General features: G+C 35.1%; 3 protein-coding genes across 4 annotated transcripts in view; 2 read left to right on the top strand and 1 right to left on the bottom strand.

Annotated features, from left to right (window-relative positions):
- Nucleotides 1-737: 737 nt before the first annotated feature.
- Nucleotides 738-13,173, bottom strand: LOC128682574 (uncharacterized protein DDB_G0287625-like). Of its 2 annotated transcripts, XM_053767379.2 has the most exons (9): nt 12,883-13,173; nt 10,747-10,917; nt 9,434-9,533; nt 8,835-8,957; nt 8,531-8,632; nt 5,903-6,023; nt 2,708-4,225; nt 2,004-2,078; nt 738-1,085 (listed from the first exon to the last, which is right to left on the bottom strand). In XM_053767379.2, exons 1-9 carry the CDS (start codon nt 13,026-13,028, stop codon nt 1,057-1,059), a joined length of 2,385 nt encoding a protein of 794 aa, XP_053623354.1. In that variant the 5' UTR covers nt 13,029-13,173; the 3' UTR covers nt 738-1,056. The 2 variants fall into 2 exon arrangements, with proteins under 2 accessions (XP_053623354.1, XP_053623355.1); XM_053767380.2 differs by lacking the exon at nt 8,531-8,632 and having other exon boundaries at nt 12,883-13,171.
- A 2,473-nt stretch (nt 13,174-15,646) lies between these two features.
- Nucleotides 15,647-19,624, top strand: LOC128682502 (uncharacterized). The gene has a single exon (XM_053767221.2). It carries the CDS (start codon nt 15,827-15,829, stop codon nt 16,952-16,954), a length of 1,128 nt encoding a protein of 375 aa, XP_053623196.1. The 5' UTR covers nt 15,647-15,826; the 3' UTR covers nt 16,955-19,624.
- A 1,272-nt stretch (nt 19,625-20,896) lies between these two features.
- Nucleotides 20,897-27,430, top strand: part of neur (neuralized) — a 43,207-nt gene continuing 36,673 nt past the window's right edge. The window contains exon 1 of the mRNA XM_053767220.1: nt 20,897-21,294. Coding sequence (XP_053623195.1) covers nt 21,267-21,294 — 28 coding nt within the window. The 5' untranslated portion in view covers nt 20,897-21,266. The remainder of the gene's footprint in view (nt 21,295-27,430) is intronic.

The following is a 27,430-nucleotide window of genomic DNA, read 5'->3' on the forward strand; positions in this document are numbered from 1 at the left end:
CATATTTTTATATACTACTAATATTATAAACGCGAAAGTTTGTGAGGATGTAAGTGTGTATGTTTGTTATTCACGCAAAATCTACGGGCGGATTGTTAAACATTTGGTACGTGGATAGAGTATAACCTGGAATAACACATACAACACTTTTTATCTCGAAACTCCCACGGGAGCGAAGCCCCGGGACGCGGCTAGTTAGTTTACATTGTTGTGAAATTATAAAAGGATTCCCTCTATTGTGGTTGAGCTTGGCTGACTCACGCGTCAACTCGTGAACGGGTGCTGCCGGGGGAACTGGTCAGCTCGATCTTTTATTAAAAGTTTTTTTTTGTTTGGTTAATTATACATATAGATATATAGGTGTATATATTTTCCTTTCATCAGCACTTGATCACAATCATAATATGTTTCAGTATATCTTTTGACCATGTACTTTATTGTGTACTTACATTGTTATATTACTGATAAAAAATTATACATAAATTTATATTTAAAAAATGGTAAGCCCTTCTGGCATAATAGGGACCAACACTGTTTGAATGAGTTTCTTTCGGCATTTCTTCTCAGCAGTGGTCGTTCCGAAATGCTAGTAGTTTGTAGCTTTGGTAAACATCATTTAATTTAGAATATGACGTGAAAAAGTGCCTGTGAAGGCCTAATTTCTGAATAAATGATTTGATTTGATTTGGACTTGTAAGGAAAAACAGAGTTTAAAGTTTATAAATAAAACCAAAAAACATGTTAAAAAAATATCTTAATATTACAACCTGATTCTCTAGATTGTTCAACGCAAAAATCTTAAAAATTACACTTTTAACACAACTTAATAAAAACCGAACAAACGAACGAATGACAAATTCTGTATAGAAACGAGATTCCATACAACTTTGCGCCCAAACCAGCTGATCTCATACAAAGTGGCAGATTGGGGCACGTGATGAGGAACTAAAGATGTCTCTCTGTCTCGTTTCTTCTCATGTATTTCCTATACGCACATCTCTTTCTTGTAAGAGTGAAATGCAAGATATGGCGGGAGTATATAGCTTTTTATTTACACTACTTCACGACTGGTTTCTTCAACAATCCTGAAATAAAGAAAAGTCATACTTAAAAACACAATTCACACTATAATAAATGGACCAGTGGTTAGGAAAGTTCGTCTGTGATCGAATGGTCCCAGGTACTCGTGCCACATGAGTTTGTATACCAATCTGACTAAGGGTTACGAACGCCAAACCTCCTAACAACTATTAGGGTACATCGAAACAAGCAACTTTTATTCTACGACTTTTCGTGATTCGTAGTTTCTTTTTCATATTAAAAAAATACAATCTAATTTGCGATTCTACACATGTTAACTCTATGTAATAGCCGAGCAACACGAGACAGTACACTAGCGCTGTGTAGCGGAATCGAACATAGAGGTAACGTTTTATAAAAACGACATAAAAAAAGGAAAATATTTGTATTTATCGCGTTTAGACAAAAGTCGTAGAACAAAAGATGTCAGTCTCTATGTACCTCATGCGCCTTTGGAAGGTTATGCGTTAGAACCCTGTATAATAGTTTTCATCGATCACCACTTGCTTCCGGTGAAGGAAAACATCGTGAGGAAACCTGATTATTAACTTGTGTGTGAAATGGAGATGGCAATGGCACACCACTCCATTAATATTGCCAAGAGAGTCGTTGTGTTTCATTCCACTCAATGAGACAACAACTATAAAGAAGGGGGATAATGAAAGAGTATGTTTTATGTGTCTCTGTCGCACGCAAAGTGAACTAGGAAGGAAGCTTAATAAGATCTCTTACAGACTTCTGTTCGCCTGGTACTTTTAGAGTATACAGGGTAATTGGTTGTTATAGTTTTAAGGTCTATCGACCCATACGCATTGGTATCTACGACTCTGTTGTCATGGGAACGATGCAGTGATCGCAAGTCAATCGACCCGGTACACCGTGGTGTTGAACAATTTCGGTACAAAAAGGAACTTAATACTTACTGGGTATGCTGGTGACCGGTTTCTGTATAGTTTTAGCGAGTCCTTGTGAGATTTTCGAATTCGACGACATTTTCCCTGAAAATATTAAAATACATTAAAATATTTATACATAGGTATAATAAAACTGTCTGTGGGCTATGTCTGTACGTAGGAGATATTAAAGAACATTTTATGCAACTAACAGAAGTTTATTTTCGTCTGTCTGTAAGTTTGTTCCCGCATCACGCAAAAACCACTGAATGGATTTGATTTTGGTTCCCTATTTTTATGCATACAATTTTATCATAATTGAACATGGCATACTTTTACATATCATAATAATAGTTACGCACAATATTAATTTGGCATAATGTTTTAGGCACAATTTTTTTAATTTTTAATTTTTTAACGCATACCTACCACAAGCATAACAATTTTTAAGCATAACATTGTAAAGCATATCAAGTCCTATAGTTATAAGCAAGTCCTATAGGTTTAGAGTTTATCGCGCTCATACAGACAAACGCGACACACACTCTTAAGCATTTGTGAGTTTGTATGTTTGAGGCGGGTAATCTCAGAAACTACTGAACTGATTTTAAAAACTCTTTACAATTAGAAAGGTATGTTATCCAAGATTGTTATAGGCTATATTTTATCTCAAAATTCCAACGGGAGTGAAGCCCCGGGCAACATTAGTAATATATAAACATGATTACACTCACTAGGACTGATTCTAAGCGGGTTTCTCTTCACAGAACTGGTGACTTTTGGCATTTTCTGCGGAATCTTAGAGATTTTCAAATCGGCACAAGTTCCCTTCGCTGTGTTGCCAGCACTCAGCTTCTTGACACTATTCACCTCTGTGTTGCCAGCGACTTTCAGTTTTTGATTTAATCTCTCATTGTTTGCATTTTTATTGTTTTCTATATTACCTTTGGTGATTTTGACCTTATTTTGTATATTATTGATTGTTTTCATGTTTTTGGCGGGAATTTCTTTAGTGTTTTCATCATTTCGATCTGCAACGTACGTGCGATCAGATAAATGACCTTTAGAAGAAACAATTTTATTTTTCTCTGTAACTTTTTGGATTGTTTCGCTGTTTTTTGTAAATGTTGTATTAGTTTTTGGAACATTTTGGTTTTTTGCATTCGACTTGTCTGTAGTTCGCGCGTTACCGTTTTTTGACTTAGTTTTTATAATTTTTTGAGGATTTTTAATGATTTTATTGGGTTTTTCAATTGTCTTCTCATTGGGTTCATGTGTTTTCGTCATTGCATTATCGATTTTAGATTTTTTTGCCGGTATATTAGCCATGTCATCAGTTTTCTTATTTTTCTTAGGAACACTCGTTACCACATTATCATTTACACAATTTTCGTCAGTATTTTTGGCAATCTTAGCGTTTGTTGTACTTTCTTTGCCAATTTTATCTTTTTTCTGAACAACTTTTTGATTTTTTTCTGCATCAATTTCTTTATTAGCATTATCTTTAGGTACAACGCGTTTTTTAATCACTTTAGCTGAACTTTTCTTTGCATCATCAACTTTCTTTTCCTTATCAGATTTTTCAGGGTCTTTCCCATTCGCATCTTCAAAATCGTTTGCATTATCCTTTTTCTTTTCATTATAATCACTAGCTTTAATGCCATCTGCAGTTCCTTTATTGGCTTTTACGACTGCATATTTCCTATTATCTTTAGACTTCACACTAGAATTATCTTCATTGTTATCAACAATTTTTCTGGCAACACAATTTCCTTTTGTTTCTTTCGTAGTTTTAACATCTTTTCTACCTTCTCCGACTTCAATGGTTCGACCAATAGAATCAGTTGCATCATTATTACCATTTTTAGACTTAACACTATCACTTTTATCAAAGACATGAGCACTTGTAACACTATTTCTATCATCTTTCTTAGCACTATTAATATTTTCTTTCCCTTTTCCTTTTGCTTTCTTTGGCAAAGACTTAGGAGGCGCCATAATATCGTTGTCTCCTTTCTTCTTAGGTGCATCTTCGGTTATTTCCTGGTCTAAAGTCGTGCGTCTCTTTCTCAAACTCTGAGCAGTTTCTGGATCGTCCGATTCCATGCTTTCGTAAAGTTCTTGGGTAGGTCCTTTCGCTTCTAGACACGTGTTTATAATCTTGCAGAGTAGGGCTGTCCGTTCGTCTGTCTCGAGCGACGGGTCGGACAGCTGTCTGTGGTATTGCGTTATTGTTTTGATATAGGATTCATCTGGAAAATAAATAAAAAGATTTGTTATCAAATGACTTTTACATTATCCGATATTGTGTTAACATTTTCTATATTTGTTTGAAAAGATTTTTTATCAGCCACGCACTTTTCATGAATCCCTGTAACATTACATTTTATCGAAACGTGCCAAGTGTATACCAATCTGACTAACGTATAGTAGTTTTCATCGACCACCACTTGCTTCCGGTGAAGGAAAACAGCGTGAGGAAACCTGTGCACCGGTTGACACTAATTCCTTAGTGTGTATCCGACTACTTGCCACTAGATGGCGGTAAGTAGGCGTAAATCATATCAGATGCCTTTAGGCGAGTTGAATAAAATCTAACACCGTCGTTTGCAATCAACACGCTCAAAATAGACTTTCAAAAATGTTTTCTAATCCAGTTTCAATATCTCATGCTCGCCCGTTCCAGGTGACATTGGGAGCTGTGATGCCCCGAAGCCTTTTGATTTTGCTATGCTTTTATAACCGGCTGCCTGCCTGACGCACAACTCTTTGTGGATGATATTGTTGCTAGCTGTTAAGGCACGTGTCCCTTACTAGACTGGCTCTACGCTAGGGCGGGACATAGAAGGGTTGACCGAGTGTTCACGTATATCCTCACCCAATAAGCTACCAAATAGTACAAAACAGACCGATAAAAAGAATTTAAAAAAAACATTGACGGAATATGGTTGAATGAAAACAGATTTTATAGTATTAAAGAGAATATGAACGGTAAACATTGAATTTTTTAAACGTTTTGTTATTATTTTGTACTAAATTTGCCCGGGGCTTCGCTCCCGTAGAAATTTTGAGATAAAATATAGCCTATATCTTGGATAATGTACCTTTCTAACGGTGAAAGAATTTTTGAAAATCGGTTCAGTTCTTTCGAAGATTACCCGCCTCCAACATACAAACTCACAAACGCTTACTTCTTTATAATAATAGTATAGATAAATGTAATATACTTAAATGTGTCTGTAACACGGCTAGTGTTTTATACTCCTTTGCACAGGAGACGCTAAGGAGCGGGTTATAATGTTATCATAGGTTAGATTTCAAATTGTAATGATTTCATTTTAATTTGCATGTTTGACAATTTTATTATTATTAATAAAGGGTTTTTTTTTCTTTTCTTCTTTGTGGCAATCAAACTTCTTCAATAGAGCTTATTTTGCCAGTGTCTAGTTACATTGTTATTGGACGATAGGATGGAGTTTAGGCGGTGTTGAAGGATGAGGGCAATAAATACATATATTATCATATGTAATGTAAGGGTCAATAAATAGTTTTAAACATAAATATTATAATAAGAAAGGAAAGAAGCAAGAGCTTTAATGTATTTAAAATCTGTAAAAGAAAGGATAGTAAAGGAATCACAAGGAAGATAATAAAGGGTTATTTATATATAAATATGTAACTACTAATATTATCAATATTTGCACGCAAGCATTCAGGTTGGTCACATTGCATTTAAGATTTATGTAAATCGAGACTGAATGTTTCAACATCGGGCGTTTGAACGACAGAACCCTTCATCTGCGAACGATTCGCCGACAGAATGTCTCCTCTATTCTGTCGGCGAATCGTTCGTAGACGAAGCAATTGTCGGAGAACCGTTTCAAACTCATGTAAATCATGCAAATAAACGTTATTTAAATTATATATACCCATATACTCCAGGTCGAACCTCATGCGATGTAGGAAGGGCGCGAGCGTGGAGCTCTTGTTCTGCAAGGTCCACCTGATCTCCAGCAGAGAGGCGCACTTCAACACGTACCCGCCCGACGGCTGACCAATATTCAATATTCAAATTCAAAATCATTTATTCAGAAATTAGACCTTCACAGACACTTTTCACGTAAATTTTTATCATCTTCATAGTCGTATTCCTCATGACTGAGGGTCGTGGTCATTAAATGGAATGAAACACACGTAACAACTTTCTTGGCATTATGAATGGAGCGGTTTGCCATTGCCTTCCCCATTTCACACACAGGTTAAATAATCAACAAATGTGCAGGTTCCCTCGCGATGTTTTTCCTTCAACACTTTTAAAATTAAATAGTTATTTCTCACAAGATACAAACTACTGGCATTTCGGAACGACCCTTCTGTTTTTATTCTCCACGTCGAGTCGTTGTGACTTTTTGTACAGAGGTCGAAGTGCGGGTTTCATTTCACTTCACTTCTCACCATCGAATCGATTCGACGACTTTACCTTATTGTGCATATTATTGTGTGCTTACATTGTTATATTACTGATTAAAAATGATACACAAATTTATATTTAAAAGATGGTAAGCCCTTCTGTCATGATAGGGACCAACACTGAATGAGTTTCATTCAGCATTTCTTCTCAGCAGCGGTCGTTCCGAAATGCTGATAGTTTTTAGTTCTGAAATATACATTTAATTTTGAATATGACGTGAAAAATTCTGAATAAAAGGCCTAGTTTCTGAATAAATCATTTGATTTTGAGACGCAGCGAACCAATCACATTGCGGTGTTGTTATCGTCATGTCACAATGTCGCCCTGCGCTTGGTCGGTCGCGTCTCGCTGCGAGTCGTCTCGATGTTGAGATGTAAATAGCGAAGTCGCACGCACACAGACCATTTTATACCAGCGACTAAATATAGCATTGTGTGCAGTAATGGTTACGGCTCGAGAGGCCCAAGCGTGTGTGCGCAGTATCCTTATAACAAAATGTATAATGATATATGTGCGAATTTCAAGAAGTTTAGTTAAATAGACAACGCGTGAAGAGGTAACATACATACAAACAAATAAATTTTGCGATTGGGATTATGTACATTTAGCTTTTCATACATTTTTTTTTTGTAAATTTTCAATAACTTAATTGAAAACTGGTTGTTTGCCCGCGGATTCGCCTCCTCTCGGTTCAGAGGCGAGCACTTCACCACTGCGCCACCGAAGTCGACACGAATGATTGAGCATTACAGTTTCAACAGTTTCTAGTTATTAAGCCGGGTCCGCAGCGCCGTGTTTTCGTGTAACTAACACAAAAACATTGTTTGCTAACAGATTAGGGGCGTGGCCTAACTGTTATGTTAGAAAAATAACAAAAACATGTTTTCCGAACCGAATGGATAACATACCCCGCGTTCGCCTGCGGGGAGGGGAAGTGACTCATTTGGTGTTAGCGCTCACTGAAGAAAGACGTAGGGCAGCACAGCGCTATATGCAGTACACAAACATAACAGTAGGCACTTTTTTATAACATATTTTAATAACGTGTCTTGGTAACATGTTTTAATAACATGTTTTCGTAACATGTTTTTATAACATGTTTTTATAACATGTTTTTGTAACATGTTTTAATAACATGTTTTTATAACATGTTTTTGTAACATGTTTTAATAACATGTTTTTATAACATGTTTTTATAACATGTTTTTATAACATGTTTTTGTAACATGTTTTTGTAACATGTTTTTATAACATGTTTTTGTAACATGTTTTAATAACATGTTTTTGTAACATGTTTTTATAACATGTTTTTATAACAAGTTTTTGTAACATGTTTTAATAACATGTTTTAATAACATGTTTTTATAACATGTTTTTGTAACATGTTTTTATAACATGTTTTTATAACATGTTTTTGTAACATGTTTTTATAACATGTTTTTGTAACATGTTTTAATAACATGTTTTTATAACATGTTTTTGTAACATGTTTTAATAACATGTTTTTATAACATGTTTTTATAACATGTTTTTATAACATGTTTTTATAACATGTTTTTGTAACATGTTTTAATAACATGTTTTTATAACATGTTTTTATAACATGTTTTTATAACATGTTTTTATAACATGTTTTTGTAACATGTTTTTGTAACATGTTTTTATAACATGTTTTTATAACATGTTTTTGTAACATGTTTTAATAACATGTTTTTGTAACATGTTTTTATAACATGTTTTTATAACAAGTTTTTGTAACATATTTTAGTAACATGTTTTTATAACATGTTTTTGTAACATGTTTTTATAACATGTTTTTATAACAAGTTTTTGTAACATGTTTTTATAACATGTTTTTGTAACATGTTTTAATAACATGTTTTTGTAACATGTTTTAATAACATGTTTTTGTAACATGTTTTAATAACATGTTTTTGTAACATGTTTTTGTAACATGTTTTTGTAACATGGTTTTGTAACATGTTTTATAATATGTTTCTATAACATTATTTAATAACATGTTTTGTTAGAAAATAGGCGCTGCGGAGCCGGCTCAATAAAGCCAGCTGCAGTAAGGAATACCGACCTGGTCCGCGGGCCGCAGCAGCAGCGCGGCGCCGAACTCGGCCGCGAGCCGCGCCAGCGCCGCGCGCCGCGCGCGCTGCGCCGCGCTGTAGCTGCGGACCATCTGCTTGAGCGGGGAGTTCAAATATATATATACAACATGTGCTGTACAAACTGATACACTATAAAAATAAAAATATTTCAAGTATTTGCGAGACAAAAGATAAAAAATATCATTTCCAAAATTCCCACGTACATCTTAAGTCCCCGCCATATTTCTATAATTTCCACCAACATTCCCAAAATTCCCGGAATTCCCACCTCACCTCTACAGCTTCACTAGGTGTCTCGGCATGAGCCAGCACAGACCTCGCCAGCTCGGCCCCGTGCGCCGCCTTCACCAGCGACACTCGCAAGTTCCTGTACGTCGGAGCACCGAACTTTGCGCTCTGTGACACAAGACGAACAGACAAAAGTAAAAAGTCGTAAAACTAAAGCGACTTAAGATCTTGATACCAGTGTTATAACACACTCGATACGAATGAATGTACAAACAAATCATCAATGTTATTAACTGGTAACACCGGTGTCAGATTTTATTCAAGTCGCCTAAAGGCATCTGACATGACTTTTACTACTACTTACCGCCATCTAGTGGCAGATAGTCGCATACACACTAGGGAACTAAACTGTCCGCCAGTGTGCAGGTTTCCTCACGATGTTTTCTTTCACCGGAAACAAATGGTGGTCGATGAAAACTACCATACATGAGTCAGATTGGTATACAAACTCATATGGCACGAACCTGAGACCTTTCGATCCACAGGCGTCTTGATAAACATACTTACGTATTAGCTACGATAGTTCGGTTAAAAATGTCCTTAAAACTAAATTTACTGGCAAAAAAAGAGATTGTTACACTCACAGGAGTGTGGACGAGGAAGTTGAGCGTGAACGGGATGAGGTCGAGGCGGCACTCCGCCAGCACCTCGCGCCACACGCCCGGAGCTCGGGCTTGGGGCGAACTAGAACGAACAGACACACAATTGAACACATATATATATATATTACTAGCTGCGTCCCGGAGCTTCGCTCCAGTGGGAATTTCGGGATAACATGTGTTATTCCAGGTTATATTCTACCCGTGTACCAATTGCATAACATAGTTCAGTAGATTTTGGGTGAAAGAGTAACAAACATACACACACACACACACATGCATCACCACAAACTTTCGCATTTATAATATCGATAATTTAAATCTATAATACATGAAGTCTCATTTAAACTACTCTGAAAATCATTGTAACACACACGCTAAATCTAAAAAGTCTTAAAGAAATATAAACTCAAAATAAAATATGTCCGTTATTGTGTTGAAAGAGTAACAAACATACATCCTCACAACTTTCACATTTATAATAATATGTATAATGGGCCAATTGCATATATTATATTGTACGTATTGTATATTAGGACAAATCACACAGATTGAGCTAGCCCCAAAGTAACTTCAGAGACTTGTGTTATGGGATACTAACTCAACGATACTATATTTTATAACAAATACAGCCCCAAAGTAACTTCAGAGACTTGTGTTATGTGATACTAACTCAACGATACTATATTTTATAACAAATACAGCCCCAAAGTAACTTCAGAGACTTGTGTTATGGGATACTAACTCAACGATACTATATTTTATAACAAATACAGCCCCAAAGTAACTTCAGAGACTTGTGTTATGGGATACTAACTCAACGATACTATATTTTATAACAAATACGTATATAGGATAAACATCCAAGACCCGGGCCAATCAGAAAAAGATCCTTTTCCATCATGACCCGACCGGGGAAACCCGGGACCTCACGGTTCAGAGGCAAGCACTTTACCATTGTCCCATCGAGGTTGTCAATAATACTTTTGAATGACACAGATTAATGGTCAAACAAATTTGCATACAACTTTGCACTGGAAGGTCAAACACAGAGACTTTGTACGAACGAACATCATGTCTGCTTTTGCAGTGAAATTTTATTTATTTATTTCAGCAAAATTAACCAACCAATACAGAAAACATATTCTAATACGACAGGTTAACCTTCAACATATGATATTCAAAGACGTTATTGTGAATTCATTCAGAGAACAGGAGAAAATATCAATTTTTGTTTATGTATATACAAAAATTCACGCTATTTTCGTAATAAATGTGAAAAACATCACAAAACTCACTCAGGATCAATATCAGGATCCTCCACCATCACGTTGACTTCGGACTGCAAGATGCGTAAACTGGTGAGCTCCTGCGTCGCCTGCAGACACGTCTTCAGCCGTGACTGCTCCAGGCGGAGCTGCGTGGACGATGGACCACTCAACACTGGGAGGTCTGTGTCAGAGTCCGAGCTAGAAAGATGTATATATTTATTTATTATTTACTAGCCCACAACTTCATATGTGAGTAAAAGTCATTTTCCCATGGGAACTCCAGGAAATCCCTTCTTAGTGCTCCCCTACACTGTCCTAAGAACGTACACACCAAATTTTAGATTTCTAAGCCCAATAGTTTTGGCTGTATGTTGTCTGTCAGTCAGTCAGTCACTCAGTAACACAAGAGTTATATATATATATATTTACATCATCATAAATAAGTATGCTTAGTAGATATAGCAATCCCAGATATACATAACATTGCCAAAGCCATCATCATCAACAGCCACTTAAACTGCTGCGGCACTGCCCTTCCTTACGGATGGTTATAAAATTTGGACCATGACTCAAGATAAATTTAGTCATCCAATCACTGCTCCATTGAGTTCCTGCTGATTTTTTAAATAATTTTATTTTTAATTTTTGTAGCTAGCTGCAGAGAGCCTTATCTTTTCACAGTATCATTACATAGTATAAAACAGTCACTTTCCGCTGTCTGTCTGTCCCTATGTATGCTTAGATCCAGATATTTATAGTATTTTCTGAGGAATGTTTACACATATAATACAGGCTGGGCCTAGTTCCGATACTGCTGTACTGAACTTTAATAAGTTTTTCTTAAATTATTTAGTCTATTTACATATGCTGTTTAGTTTTATATTTTAAACTTTTATTTTCAAAACTTGAATAAGTATACATTGTAAGATTCCATTTATGTACTGTGTTAGTAAAAGTTCAAATTGTAACTTTTAAAGGTAAAATAAGCAAATTAAATAAATAATTTACAGTGAAGCCAGGACTAGCCACTAGTTAACATATATACCATTGAGTGTTGGCTATGTTTCTTAAGAAACAAACCAAAAATTAAACGCATCAGCTGCAGATACTGCTTATCTATTATTTAATTATTTTTTTCTTTTTTTTTTGCTTCAGTTGCTTGGTGTGATATTATTTAATAAATAACTACATTTTTGCATTATTATTGTGTTGCAGACAATTCTCTAGTAGTAGTATGTGCGTTACAATTTACAATACCTGTCTTTTGCGTCTTTGCATATATAAGCACATATCTTCCCCCTATAGAACCACTACATAGCCCAGCCCAGATGTTTGTTGCATACCTGGCAACCAATGCCATTGTCTATATGCTTCCACTAACTTAATAATAATAAAAAAACTTCTTTATTCAGACCATAAGTCCATTTTTTGTTAGTAACAATGAAACCTATTGTTAGTAAATACAAATACAAAAAAAAAACAAAACATCCATCAGTCATTGCTGCCCAGCCGATGTACACACAGTCCAGTCTGTTGGCCACCATACTCAGGATGCTGGCGGTGCTGGCCCGCACCCTGCGCACCAGGAATGCACACCGCTTCCATATAGTAGCGTAGAAGCAATCTATTTTAGCATCTGCAAACATCCCTGATGCACTACAGAATCTAGGCAACCCGATCAGCACCCTGAATGCGTTGTTATATTGGACGCGGAGAGCGCTGTATGATTTTTGAGTGTATGTAGCCCATAGGTTGCATGTACAAAAAGATGTGCAATATGCTCGAAAGAGTGTAACTTTCACTTCCTTCGAGCAACGTGCAAATATTCAAGCTATCACATTAGCCCTCACCGCCAGCGCGCTCCGCTCCCTTTCGATGTCCCTTTCATCGTCCTTAAGTTAGATATAGAAATTTTAATATAGAAATCAGTGGTAAATCAGTGGTAAGTGAGTTGTCGACATATTGGGATGTGTGATGTCCATATTCATGAGGATGTGACGATAGTCCTATCATCATATCCTCATAGCTGAGGTGGTGAGGGTTGTGACCACCAGTAGCTGTGGCTCTCTTGACTTGTGCCTTACAAATTATATCGAGATGTATGGTCCTAACCTGTTATTTTGTGTTTTAATGTCGAAAAAATCATAAATATTGTGAATTTACCTGCAATCATCGTCAAAGTAACAGCTCGAACGGTTGTCTGATTGAAAATTTGTGATTCTCTTTTCATAGTACTGTATCTCTTGCAACAATTGTTCTTTCCGGGCCAGCAACGCCTTTTTCTTCTCGTTTGCAATGTTATTAGCCATTTTCGAAAGGATAAAACACAAAATTGCCTTTCACAACAACAAACAAACCGCCGTCATTTTTCAAACAATTTTTTTTTAATCGTGGTTGGTTTGGTAGCCATTGCCAGTGTACAAAAATATAAGCAGTCGATCGCGTGTTTCTTTTTCAGAGCAAGTAGGTTACAAAAAAACTATAGACTTAGAAGAGAAGAAACCATAGTAGTGAAGTAGTGTATAAAGAGTATAATTAACTACGTTATAAGAGGTGTTACTCGCGTCGGTGGTCGGATGACGACTGAGGTCCATTTGTCCATGGAATACCCGCAAGGGATGCGTACACATAAGCTAACAGTTCGAACTGTTACAAGTACTTCTTATTTTTATTTTTGCTCAGGTTCTCTTACTCGTGCCACATGAGTTTGTATACCAATCTGACTCATGTATAGTATTTTTCGTCGACCACCACTTGCTTCCGGTGAAGGAAAACATCGCGAGGAAACCTGCACACTGGTTGGTTATTAATTTGAGTATGATATGGAGAAAGCAATGGCAAACCACTTCATGTGCTAAGAAAGTTGTTGTGTGTGTTTCATTCCTCGTGATGACCACGACCCTCAGCCATGTAGAAAAGAAGAATATGAAGAAAAGAATAGGTAGTGTAGGGTTCTTGTTTTCCTCATACAAGAAACTGATGTGCGTGTTAGAAATAAAAGAGAATAAACTGGACAGAGCGCTAAGCTAAATACAAAGATTATTTATTTGCAAAAACATGAGTTTAAATTTTTTTACAATGTGGTGTTAAAAGAAGAACTGAATTCTACATGTTTCACCATCCACGGGTATGCAATTTTAAATGGAGAGCATGCTATCATCCCACAAAACAAAATCGAACAAATAAATTGTGTTTATGTCCTGGTCCCTCAAAGCATAGATTTAGAAGGTCCCCGCGCCTCTGGTTACCTTAGTTCATTCTCGTTACTTTTGTCAATGTTTTTGTGTAGCACTTGCTATACGCAATGTATGGATATGTCCAAAATTACTGCGAATTTGGCCCTTGTATGGTATTGCTCTTGTATTATGTTCTAGGATAATTTGACAAGGTTTGAGCTTCGCGATGGCTGACCCGTGCGTCAACTCGTGAACGGGTGCTATCGGGGGAACTGCTTTTTTTCCTCAGCACTCAACATGGAATAAAGTAGTAGGTACATCGACGAAATACTTATTAAATCCATGGCAGTCAATCACGATCATAGCATGTTTCCGTTAATACCTACACATTTTTTGTAATTTCGCTTTTGGTGCAATAAAGAGTATTGTATTAAAACAAGTGTAATGCTTCAAGCAAAATACACTACCATGGATTTAGTAAGTACTACCGAAGTACCTTCTAATAGGGAGTATTACTGTACATTTATCCCGCCAGAGCACTGTATGTTAGGTACACAAAAGCTTTGCCGCCTTTTGCTATGTCGATTAAAACGTTTATTTTAGAGTACTTTATTAATCCTTTCATTATGTAAGCAAAAGCTTTATTATTATATTTAAAGCTTTATTAATCCTTTCATTATGTAAGTAAGTTTGTGAAAATATACAATAATGTAGCATATTCGGGTGCTGAAATATTGGGAAATATCGTTTTCCATGAGATAAAAAACTTCGAAAACTATGGGATACGCCTGACGGTGTAAAATGTTTGAGCCAGTAAACGGTCGAAAAGAAAGCTCGGAACACTTCACATATGAAGACTTATTAAGATATGGACTTAAAACAGGTAAGACTTTCAGTGAAAATCAAGTTTATATCAGTTTATGACAATAGTTGACCAAATAATGCAGAACATAACCTAAAATTGTGTTATAATTTTCAGGATAATCCACTAAATCCTTCCTTTTTCCTTTAAACTCGCACCACGATTACGTAGAAGGTATTTTTGGTCGTAAATCTGCAACAATATTGAAAATTGTCGCTTTTTGCCTCTATTGAAAATGTTTGTGTACCTTAGTTCTACCAATAGCACCATCTGCGCTGAGTTTGCGTAATATAAAAGAAAGGAAAGAAAGAAAGATATACTTTATTCGGCAAACATATAAAATCCAAACATTATCACTGCCCTATTCCAAGTACACTACAAACTGTTAGTTATAGGCATGGATTTAATAAGTACTTCGTCGGAGTAAGTACTCCATTGTAGGTAGGTACTTCAAAATAAAATTTAAAATTGTGTTTACGATGTAACTCACAGTTAGACGTTACATTGTAAATCTGTGATGTAATCGTGTAAAATTCATGTAAATATGTTCATGTTATAGGTAGGTATCTAATCTAGGCAGGCACCACAGCATAGTTAGTTTAGTTAGCTGGTAGTAGTAAGGAAAATAATTAGAGACTTCTGATGGCTGTTGTTAAAAATAATTTTGCATTACAATAATTAATATTTTGTACGCAAAAAATTGTAACATCACTTTTCTAATTTAATCAACATCGTAGATACCTGTAAAATATTACATCCATATGCTATCAAAAGTAAAAAAGTACAACGTAATCAGAAATGTCAATTTAATGTCATGTCAAACTTTATCTTGCTGGAGTATACAGGTGTATAAGCTGTCTGTTGGTTTCGAAAAAAAGCGCGGGAATTTGGAAGCGACGGCGGTCTTTTTTTCTGGGAAAATTTAAATTTGTGCAAAATCTGTATATATTTGTAAATCTTGTTGTAAATACCTTTCCTTTTGTATATAATTTCGTTATTTATATATTTTCTATAGTCTGTTTTGTATAAAGTGTTGCTGAGGTCGGGGTAAGTTTTTACCTTTCCAGCGATGGGCGGCAAGAAGAGGAAAAAGAAGGAGCAAGAATATGAAACCAATTCGGTAATCCAGAGCTCTGATAGTGACTCAGAATACTCTGACGCGTCAGAGTCGCCACTGGACAAATACAAACCATATAGGGTCGCCGATTATAGTCGTAGATATCCTGAAGATAGTCCAGGGCATGAGCACGTCGTGTTCATAGCTAGCTCGGATGAAAATGTCCCAATAGGTTCCAGAGATATGATGTATTTAAGTAATAGTTTCACTCGCTTTGTAAAAGGGATAAAATATTTAAAAAAAGTCAACAAATATAGAATGGGGGTTGTATTCGATAATCCTAACATGGCTAATTCATTCTTGGACAATGCTACTTTCCATAGAGAACATCGCATCACTGCTTCTATTCCGGCAGCGGTTACAGAAATAACTGGTGTTATAACTAATGTTCCATCAGACTTGTCAAACAAAACAATCTTTAAAGTTCTTTCTACTACAACAAAAAAAATTATTTGTGTTCGTAGAATAATGCGTAAAGTAAAAGAAGGCGAATCTTATAACTTACAACCCACTCAGACCGTGGCGATTACGTTTGCATCTTGTGCGTCTTTACCTGATTATGTTTATTTAAAAATGTGGCGTGTACCTGTTCTGCCATATATTCCACCGATTAAACAATGTTTCCGGTGCCTACGTTATGGCCATCTTGCCAAATTTTGTAAAAATGCAGAACGTTGTTCTATCTGCACTGAAGGCCATAGCTTCAAAAATTGTAATGTTTCTTTAGCGAATGCAGTTTGTATTCATTGCAAAGGCAATCATATAGCCATTTCAGGCACTTGTCCAGTAAAAAAACAAAAAATTATTGAAAATAAAAATAAGATTATTCCACAATCCTATTCTGAAACCTTGAAAAACAACGCCTTTCCATCACTTACTAATCCAAAAAATTCACAAGAATTCCAAAAACTTGTTCTCTCTGACACTAAAATGCTCAGCTTCATCACTGAAGCAATCATAAAGGTGATTACACACAATAAAATCAATAATAACACTATTGTAAATACTAAAACTATTGCAGACACTCTTAAGGATATACTTAAGACAAATTCAGTTTGTTCGGAAAATTCACAGGTATAATAAATATTTGTCAATGGAATGCACAAAGCTTATTAAGTAATAGACTTGACTTCCAGAAATTTTTATATGATCAAAATATACATGTTGCTATTATATCAGAAACGTGGTTAAGACCACACCACAAATTTAATATTAAAGGCTACTCTGTTGTAAGAAATGACTCTGGCAATGACCACAATGGGGTAGCTATTTTAATTCATAACTCTTTTCATTTCTCTAATTTTGCTATTGCATCTGATAACTCAATACAAACTGTGGCAATTTCTCTTCAATTAAATAGTAAATCTGTCACCATAGTTAGTGTTTATTGTCCTAGTATTAGCACCCCTAGATTCTGTAGTAATAAATTGAATAATTTAATTTCTTCTTTACCCAAACCCTTTATTTTTTCAGGAGATTTTAACGCTCATCACCCATATTGGGGTTGTCATTCTACTGATGCTCGTGGTAGGGACATTCTAGATATTATAGATAAAAATAATTTGGTTCTCTTAAACAGCAATGTGCCTACTACAATTGGTTCAAATATTGCTAGACCTAATGGTCTTGATCTCACCATGGTTTCATCGTGTTTAGTATTACAGTGTGATTGGCAGGTCTGTGACAACCCACTTGGAAGTTATCACTTACCTACATTAACAAGGTTGTGTCTAGGACCAAATTCTAATAATATGCTTCATAACTCTTCAAATTTGCTAAAACATGTTAATTTAAAATTGGTTGATTGGAAGACTTATGAAGCACAGGTCAATTTATTGTTGTCTAATTTCAATGTTAATCATGTGGATCCCATCAATTCTTATAATAGTTTTTGTTCTATAATTTCTAGTACTGTTGAAGCTTCAGCTCCCAAAGCTAAACATTCTGTTGCACCCAGCATCAATGCAAGTCGTAGATCTTTGCCATGGTGGAATCACATTTGTTCTCAAGCAGTTGAAAATGTTCATAAAGCTTATATTTTATTTAAAACTTGTCCGTCTACAGAAAATTTTATTAATTTGAAACGTGTTCAGGCTATTAAAAAAGTTATTTTAAGACGCGAAAGACAATTCAGTTGGTTGCAATACTGTTCCTCACTAAATCGTTTATCTTCTATGAGTGAAATTTGGAAGAAAATTAAAAAAATTAACAATTCATACTCTCCTTCCACAAATTTTGTTTCTGAATACAATTGGGTAACTGACTTTCTTCATAAATACACCCCAGATACAGTTGAAAATAATTTTACTGTTCCCTCTATTCACACAACCAATAATTCTTATTTGTTGAAGGACTTTTCTATGCAAGAATTACAATCAGCCCTTAACTCTAGAAAAAATACTTCAACAGGTCTAGATTATTTATCTTACAGAATGTTGAAATTGTTGAATGATTCTAATAAACAAACATTTTTAACAATTTTAAATTTGCTATGGCAGAACTCCTTAATTCCTTCACAATGGAAAATGGATTGTATTATTCCAATTCTAAAACCAGATAAAGCTCCTAATGATCCAGACTCTTATCGTCCTATTACTTTGACCTCATGTGTTGGCAAAATTTTTGAACAGTTATTAAAACAACGTCTTGAATTTTATGTAGAGAGTAACCATTTATTGCCTTATAATCAATTTGGATTTCGCCGTGGTCGATCAGCTCGAGAAAGTCTGTGTCACTTGAATTTGGACATTCAGGAGGCCTTATCAAACAATAAAATTCTGGCTTGTGTCTTCTTTGATGTAGTTGGTGCTTTTAATAATGTTAACTTGCATGTTCTTTCTGCCACTCTAATCAGCTTGGGACTTCCTGAAAAAATTGTAAATTGGATTTTTAATTTTCTTCATGAACGGAAATTATATGTGAAGTTTAATAATAATCTTATAGGACCAAGATATTCATATAAAGGTGTAAGTCAAGGAGGAATCTTGAGTCCTTTGCTGTTTGTGTTGTATATTCATCGCTTAAATATTAATCTAGGTTTGGATGTCAATAATTTACAGTTTGCTGATGACCTGGCTGTATATTGCAAAGGAGATAATATGTCAGACATAAACAGAAAGATGAATTCAGCCCTGGCTGGGTTGAACTCATATTTCACCTATCTCCAGCTGAGCATCAGCAAACAAAAAAGTAAAGTGGTTGTATTTTCAAAAAAATCTATTAAAGTTAGGGATATTTGTATAATGTATGAGGGTAATTTATTGCCTGCTGATTCGTCAATAAAATTTCTGGGAGTCATGTTTCAAAACAATAATAATTTTAATAAATATGTTGATATTATAGCCAACAGGAGTCTTCGAGCTCTTAATATTCTTAAAACATTATCTGCTACTTACTGGGGTTCAGACCCCAAAATTTTATTAATGTTGTATAAATCCCTAGTTAGAAGTCATTTCGAATATGCATATTTTTGTTATGCTAATCAGAAAAGTATAGATAAGCTGGAAAAAATTCAGAATAAAGGTCTTCGTATTATTTTGGGTGCTATGATGTCTACGCCAATTATCTCAATGCAAGTTGAATGTAACATACCTCCTTTAGCCATAAGATTCCGTTATCTTAACTATAAATTTCTGCTCAAAATTTGTTCTTCAACAGGTCACCCCTTAATGCCTAAGTTAGTAAATTCTTCTTCAAACTTAACAGAATGTCTTAAAGAAGCTGTCGAATTCAAACTTCAAAATAATCTTTATGAAAGCGTAATCCTGCCATGCTATTCAGGTTCTTACGAAAGCAAATTTTATCCTATTAAAATTGTTATAGATAAATCTCTTGAATTTAAAGAGGATGTTTACAACAAATTAGAATCATACAGAGGTTACAAGCAAATTTATACAGACGGTTCAAAGAATACGTCAACGTCAGCTGTCTCAATGGCTATTTATGATTTAGAAGCCAAAACGGGTCATGGGTGTAGACTCCCTAATAATGCTTCCATTTATACGGCAGAGTCAATTGGAATATTTTCAGCTCTCGAATACATTTCTCAACATTCCTATGATAATTGGATTATTATTACTGATAATATGGGTATTTTAAGTTCGCTTAATAATCCAAAATTTGATTCTACCACCTCATTTATAACACATAAAATAAGAGAAAAGTACTATGATCTCTGTCAGAATCATCATAAGGATATAATATTACTATGGACTCCATCACACATAGGTGTGAAGGGTAACGAAAGTGTAGATTATTTCGCCAAAACTATAGTGCGTTATGGTAACTGCATTGAATTAAAATCTTGCTCACTACCAGCGGGAGATGTTCTATCTTTATTAAAACAAAATATATCACAGCTTTTTGACAAACAATGGAAGGAGACTTGGGAATTGAATTGCAAGGGTTTATGGTATGCGGGAATCAATAATAAATTAGGTCGACCTTGGTTTGTAAAAGGAAGAGATTTTGCTGGTAGAAAGTTCTATACTATAGTTTGTCGTCTTCGTCTTGGCCATGGTCGTTTTAATTCTCATCTGTTTCGTCTTAAACTTTTGTCTTCTCCTATATGCAATTATTGCAACATTGCAGATCAAACTTTACATCATTTGTTTTACGAATGTTCCAATTTCTGTTTGCAAAGAATTGTGTTAGTCGACCGCCTAACACAAATTTATAATTATTCTGAAGCAATCCCGCGCTCGCTTCAGGAACTCTTATCCAATCCTGCATGCTTTAAACCTTTATATGAATTTGTAACAAATACTTTTATGGAAATTTGATTGGACTTAAAACAAAAATATTTATATTTTTGGTTATGTTTTATTTGGATTTATTACTAAAGACTAGGCCTTTTAGGCCTCAATTTTTGATGTACACTACAGACTTGGCTTATGCCTTCTTCTTCAGTGGATATTAGCCACTCTTATTTATATATAAATATTCAATACAAAAGACTTGGCTGTATGGGCTAGTACTCTTTGCCTCCTCAATAAAACGAGGGAATAAACCAAAAAAAAAATTTATCTTGCTGTCGAATCCTCGCCTTCATTTATAATTATTTAAACATTATAATACAATTATTAATTTATTTGTTATACGTATGATTTATGAACGCAGTGCAATATAATTAGAAAACTGTATATATTAATATTATACTAAATGAATTCTTATACCAATCGGATTCCAATAAGAAAAATGTTGCAGAACTTGGTGATTTAAAAACGATTATTTAGTACATAATTTACTGTAAACATGGGATCATAGTTCGTTTTACGCGTGTGCAAAGGCTAAACTAGTGTTTGGGTGTAACAAATGTGTAAATAAACATTAAAACTGATAAACTATTGCTCAATTTGTAACGGTGATTACGTGAAGGAAGAGCTCGGTTAATATGGGGCAGACGGGCAGTGCAATTCCCGGTAAGTAGCTAATTACGTTGTTAATAACACATTGATTGCCCTAATTTCGTAATATAACATGTATTTGACACATAACCTCAAAATTATTGATGATCTAATGACGGTAGTCACAGAATTCAATTAAATTGATGTATCCTGTTTGATAAGTAACTTAACTAAGCGAACATAGAGTACACATTTATATATAATTATATGTTTTCACCACATCTATGGTAACTTGCAAAGTGCAAGTGTATTCGCTTGGCAGTGGACTAGGTTGGCAAATGTTTTACAGTTGTGAACAGATTATTTAAGAAAATGAAATTTTTGACACAAGTTTTTCTTAATGTGAGAGAAATCTTATATTGCATTCAAAGAGTGACAAAAAATTAATGTCCTTGCAGTAAACCGTTGAGAAGTTGCTACTACTAGAGTGATTATCATAATAATGCATTGTCATCCAAACTAAATGTGTACTTTTTATCCCGACATTCCCACAGAAGAAATGGGATCAATTAAAGTGACATAAAATTATTGTGTGTATTTAAATACCTTTATCTATTTACTAACATACGGACCCGAATTCCCTCCCTCTGGTAATAGGTAACACAATAAATTACACACCTAAACCTTCCTCAGGAATCACACTATCTATTGGTGAAAACCGCATGAAAATCTGTGCAAGAAGTTTTTGTGTTTACCATGAACAGACATACATATGTGGCAGAGGACTTTGTTTAAGGATTTTTTTTACCCGTTTAAGTAGCCAATTGTGCAGCCCGGCTGGAATCCTTATTTTTTAATTGTGAAACTATATGAATAACAGTAAATTAAAAAAAAAACAGTTCAATATTGGTTTAGCCGTTTGGCTGCTAGATGACATACAGATACACAGACACATTAAACTTAAAACTCCTCTCCGGAGTCAGGTTTTAAAAATCACATGGTTAGATAATGTTCCTGATAGGTACACGTTACTTGTTAACATTTTAGACATGTCTAATATCTGTACAACATTAACGTAATATTACCTGCAACTACACAGCTTGTCAGTGGAGTAGCATGTTTTGGATCCCTGTATCAATATTAGTTGGGAGCCCAAATCCATACTAATGTTATAATTGCGAAAGTCTATCTGTCTGTCTGTTCCGCGCGGCTAAACCGTTGGACCGATTTTGATGAAGTTTGGTATGCATTTACTTAATGACCTCCGTTCAAACTTGGCAATTTTATTTTTTTCAAAAATCAACTCCCATTTTACTTTAGTGAGGTGTGAAAGTTTTGTATGAAAATCATGCCTGATCCGTTTCTGCAGAGAAATTCACACAGGCAAAGCCGCTAGCAAAAGCTAGTTCATAAATATTTATTATCACAAAAGTACAGAGAAAAACAAAGGGACTTTTTCACTTTTGCCATTTCTGAAGTGATTTCTGATAACTCTAAGGTACATATGACAAATTTGTATTTTTTTTTTCGGAAAGCACAAGTTCAAGAGACATATTGGATAACACGTAAGACGTAAGGAGATGAATTAATTCAGTTGAACTGGCAGGTTCTCGATAGCTCAGTGGTCAAGAGCACTGTCCCGGACAGACAGTTTCAATTCCCGCCTGATTCTAAAATTTTTTCATCTCATTATTATTTTCAAAAATAATTCAAAAAGTATGTGTGACATGTCTAACAAATCCATTTAAATATTGGATAACATTTTACTAATTTTCGCTTACATAAGTTAGTGGCCCCTGTAGCCAAGGGCCGCGTATCATTGATACCGCTGTACGGCGATAGCTACGCCACTAAAGCTTAGTTATGTTAACAAGACATATATATTTAGATTTTAGTATGTACCTGTTATGTATTTGTTTAAAATTAGAATCACTTTTTGACATTGTCTTTACAATTGAACATGTCTGATTCGGCTCCAAAACTATTTTAGCTTCAATGGTTCAATGGTTAATACGCCTGTGAACAGAAAGGTCACAGGTTGGAATCCTACTCGTGATACACGAGATTGTATGCCAATCTGATTCATGTATAGTAGTTGTTTCAATAGACCCCCACTTGCTTCCAGTGAAGGAAAACATCGTGAGGAAACCTGATTCACGTTGCGTTGGTTCTTAGATATATTTGATCAAAATCGGTTTAGCCGTTTAAAAGTGGTAGCGAAATGAATATTAAAAGTCGGGGGTTTATTTAATTTGTTTAACAAATAAACTTGTTTATAATATTCTCACGATATAGAGAATCATTTAATTTTTTTTTTTCTTTAACTCGAGTTTGTAGATCCTGTGATCAGGTATCAGTCCTATTAAACCATGGGAAGAGTGTCCGTTGAGAGATCATATGATTTGTACAGTAAGATGACAATAAGAAAGGTTGCACAAGAATACTTTCTTTGTCAAATCAGCTGAGCGAAAAAAAAAAAGAAAAAAGTCAGGTACAGCCATTCAGTCAGCTGATTTCAATGCTGACTGCAAAAAAAATTGTACAATGTTGTACGGGATGACAACAATCTAAATTCTACCTTCGGTCTTTGTAGTTAGAGTTGAGTTTCGTTTAAACGACTTTAGCATTATTTGAATAAAACAAACTTCAAGTTTTCGAATAAGGAATCTTGCCAGTACAACATAGAGTTTTAAACAATTTTCGTCAACAGTTTGTCCATTTTGCTCAAAATTCCTTTGCACGTGAATTTAAAAAAAGGGTACCTATTGGCTTCGAAATTGCACAGCTGATCATCAGCTGTTCGACAAAGGAATTCGGAAGACATTCGATATTCGAATTTGTCGTTTGGAAAATAAGAATTAATTTTGTAATGCTGCCAATATTTTTTAAATTAAAATAAACCATTTTAAAATATGCTTTGCTGCTTAAAAAATAAAGTACATACACAATTTTCTTGGTACTTTTTTTTGAGATAGGTAAAATTGATGGTATAACAGGACAAATGATAGCAATTTGCGTGTCTTTAAGATGCTAAACTCCATTTGAAACACCATTTTATCAATGGGTAGCAACTTGTAAATGGCATAAAACCTATTTCACTTCACGTGTTGGTAAATTTTGACATTATCATAGGATGTCAACCGCCTAAAGTTAGACTTTAAGCTCTAGAGCTAAAAGTTACAAGTGTCAACGAATATGAGATTGTATATCCTAACTAATATTATAAATATATAAGTATTGCACGCCGAAAGGTAAAATGTAGCGGTACTATTTCTATCTACCTATATAAAATCACTGTGTCACCTACATTGGCACTAAATAATTTGATTTGATTTGAATTGAACGCAGGAATATTATACATTAGTCTGATTTGTAACATTTGGAAGTATAAATAAAAAAAAATGAATTGAATTGAATTGTTTCATTACACGCGCTAAAAGAAAAATAAAACTACACTAACTGTACGTGAAAAATGTTGTGCAATTCAATATTTTGGGTCCCGTACCTACCACAAAAGGTAAAAAAAAAACTAATTCTTGTGGATCACTTCGTCGTCCGTTTGTAAGTCCGTCTGTCAACTTGTCAATTTTAATTCTTGACCAAAGAACGCGTGTATAGGTATCGAGTTCGAATTTATAACAAACTAGCGACCTGACCCGACTTCACACGTCGTCATTTATGTATGTATAAACCTTCGGAAATGAATTGTCTAAATAATTAAATATGTGACAAAGAACATCATGGCCGTGCAGTGAACCCTTGAGGTGTTCCCATGTCTAGAGCCGTTCCTGGATGCGCCATCAGGTAATGCATCGTCGAATCCAAACGAAATGCGTGTACAAAATTTTAAGTTTCCAATCGGTTGAAGATGTCTGCTTCAAACTTTAGTTGCAAGATTCCACCCGAAATATTTAGGATACAGTTAGTCATTGCAAAAATTAAATAAAAGCCTGTAATAAAAGACACACCTAGGAAGGTAGCCTGCATATAAAATTAGGAATGCCAAAACGCTGGCCGGCAATTAAAAAAATAAAAAAAATAATCGCAATATGGCGTGCGTTCGAATTTCAAAATGCGCCGCGCACATATCCCGCCATTGGTTGACGTGCGACGCGTGCCTCCACGACAGATGTTTGATTTTTTCATTAAGCACATTTTTTTTAGCGTCCTTGCCCGTTGAGTTACCCTTGAGGTAAGTCAACACTATTTTTAGGTTATGGGTAATTCTTGTTGATTTTTCTGCGAATGTCTGTCTAGGTGGAGGAAAACATTATAAAATTTTATATTTTCACGGCTATAATAAATAAATAAATATATAAATATATTAGGACAAATCACACAGATTGAGCTAGCCCCAAAGTAAGTTCGAGACTTGTGTTACGGGATACTAACTCAACGATACTATATTTTATAAAAAATACATATATAGATAAACATCCAAGACCCGGGCCAATTAGAAAAAGATCATTTTCCATCATGACCCGACCGGGGATCGAACCCGGGTCCTCTCGGTTCAGTGGCAAGAACTTTACCACTGCGCCACCGAGATCGTCGAAAATGCTATGTTGTGTACATCCAACTAATTAATATTATAAATGCAAAAGTAAGTTTGTTACAACGGTTGTTAATCAAAGCCAAATTAGGGTTTATTTTTACGTTGACTCGGGCTTCGCGGCGTCATAGCCCCAAATGCAACGGGAAACACGCGGAAATGAGTGAGAAAGCAGTGGTTTTGTTTTGTACATATATAGACACGTGCTAAAGTGAACTGAAATATCAAAAGTTACCGCATTTTAATATCAATATGAGCAGATGTGAGGGCATGTGCCGGAAGGAATAAGAAAAAATAAATTACTTATCGATGGATTGATAAAAAAAAAAATGTTTACTTGGTTGTCTACTGCAGGCAGCTCGACTGCAGGCGACTCTCGAATTACGTTTGTGTAAGATATTTAATGTTGTGACTAGCTGCACCCCGGATAAAAAGTACCCTATGTGTTATTCCAGGTTATATTCTACCCGTTAGCGTTGAGAAAAACGTATCATTTTAAAGATTGGATCATTCGAATCTGTATCAGTGCAAAGATTGGAATCAATTAATGCATCAATTGGATCATCGGATCTCAGACAGATTCAAAAGAGAGCAAGATTTAGTCGCGTTGCAAATGAAACGAAAATTACTTCATGCTTTAATTGATATAGAATATTGTTTTGAAAAATCGAACAATTAGATTTTTATATTTGCTAGAAGTTAGAAAAGAATCACCTAAAATCAATACGATTCTCTTTCATACTTTGTTCAGGCTTAGGGCTGACAGTTAGTTTTACTAACTGGCATATTTAAAAATTGATTTTATTTACAGCGATTTTCTAATGATTTATGTACATTATTCATTTTATTTTTTATTAGTTTTTCTATGTACCGCGACGCGACTCGATGTTGCCCGAATCATTACGCACAATCGCTAGTCGATTGGCTTATGCTTAAGTTTCATTCATTCATTCGTATCAGTGAGCGCGACGCGTCACAGAACTTCAGTAATCTGTGATGAGCTCATTGATCCAATGATCCACTCGGGAGTGAACGATTGAGATTCGGATCAGTGCATCACTTTGCTGAAACGACACAGTCGTAACTCGTCACATTCCTCAGCCATGAGGAATACGACTATGAAGAGAAGTTAAATGCTTCGAATGCATAAAATCGCAATAATGTAAGCTCAAGGGATGTATCATCTGTCTACTTCTGTCTGTTGCTGGCAAGATGACCGTAAAAAGAAAAAAAAAAGAAAAAAATAACGCCTGGTCATAGACACGTGCCCTTTCTACGCGTGAACTTTCGAAACCCTTCAATTATTCGAAAAAAAAAAAGAAAAAAATGTTTCACCTTTCTAAACATGTGTGCGAAATAATTACTGGCCGGTCTCAATCTAATGTAGACTTTATTTCGTTATGTTTACAGTTAATTTCACATTGACGATACCAATAATGACACGTACAACATTTTTTTCGTGTCAACCAAAGAATGTTCGACGTTATGTCAGTGTCTATAAGGTTCAAATTTTAAATTACTGAACGCGAAAATAATTTTGTACGTGAATTTTGAAAACTTTTGCACCTTTGGAATATTGCTGTCGATCATTCGATGAAGTGGATTAACAGTACATTCTACAGATGTTACTAAATGCCAAACGCTTGTATGGATGGGCAT

This window comes from Plodia interpunctella, chromosome 30 (assembly GCF_027563975.2).
Source record: "Plodia interpunctella isolate USDA-ARS_2022_Savannah chromosome 30, ilPloInte3.2, whole genome shotgun sequence".
NCBI lineage: Eukaryota > Metazoa > Arthropoda > Insecta > Lepidoptera > Pyralidae > Plodia > Plodia interpunctella.

Excerpts from the sequence above, each read along its gene's own strand:
- LOC128682574 (XM_053767379.2), bottom strand. The coding sequence starts at position 13,028 with ATGGCTAATAACATTGCAAACGAGAAGAAAAAGGCGTTGCTGGCCCGG. Across the intron at positions 6,024-8,530 it reads TGCTGCGGCCCGCGGACCAG|CCGTCGGGCGGGTACGTGTT; the intron begins GTCGGTATTCCT and ends AATATTGGTCAG. Across the intron at positions 1,086-2,003 it reads ACCGGTCACCAGCATACCCA|GATTGTTGAAGAAACCAGTC; the intron begins GTAAGTATTAAG and ends TCTTTATTTCAG.
- LOC128682502 (XM_053767221.2), top strand. The coding sequence starts at position 15,827 with ATGGGCGGCAAGAAGAGGAAAAAGAAGGAGCAAGAATATGAAACCAAT.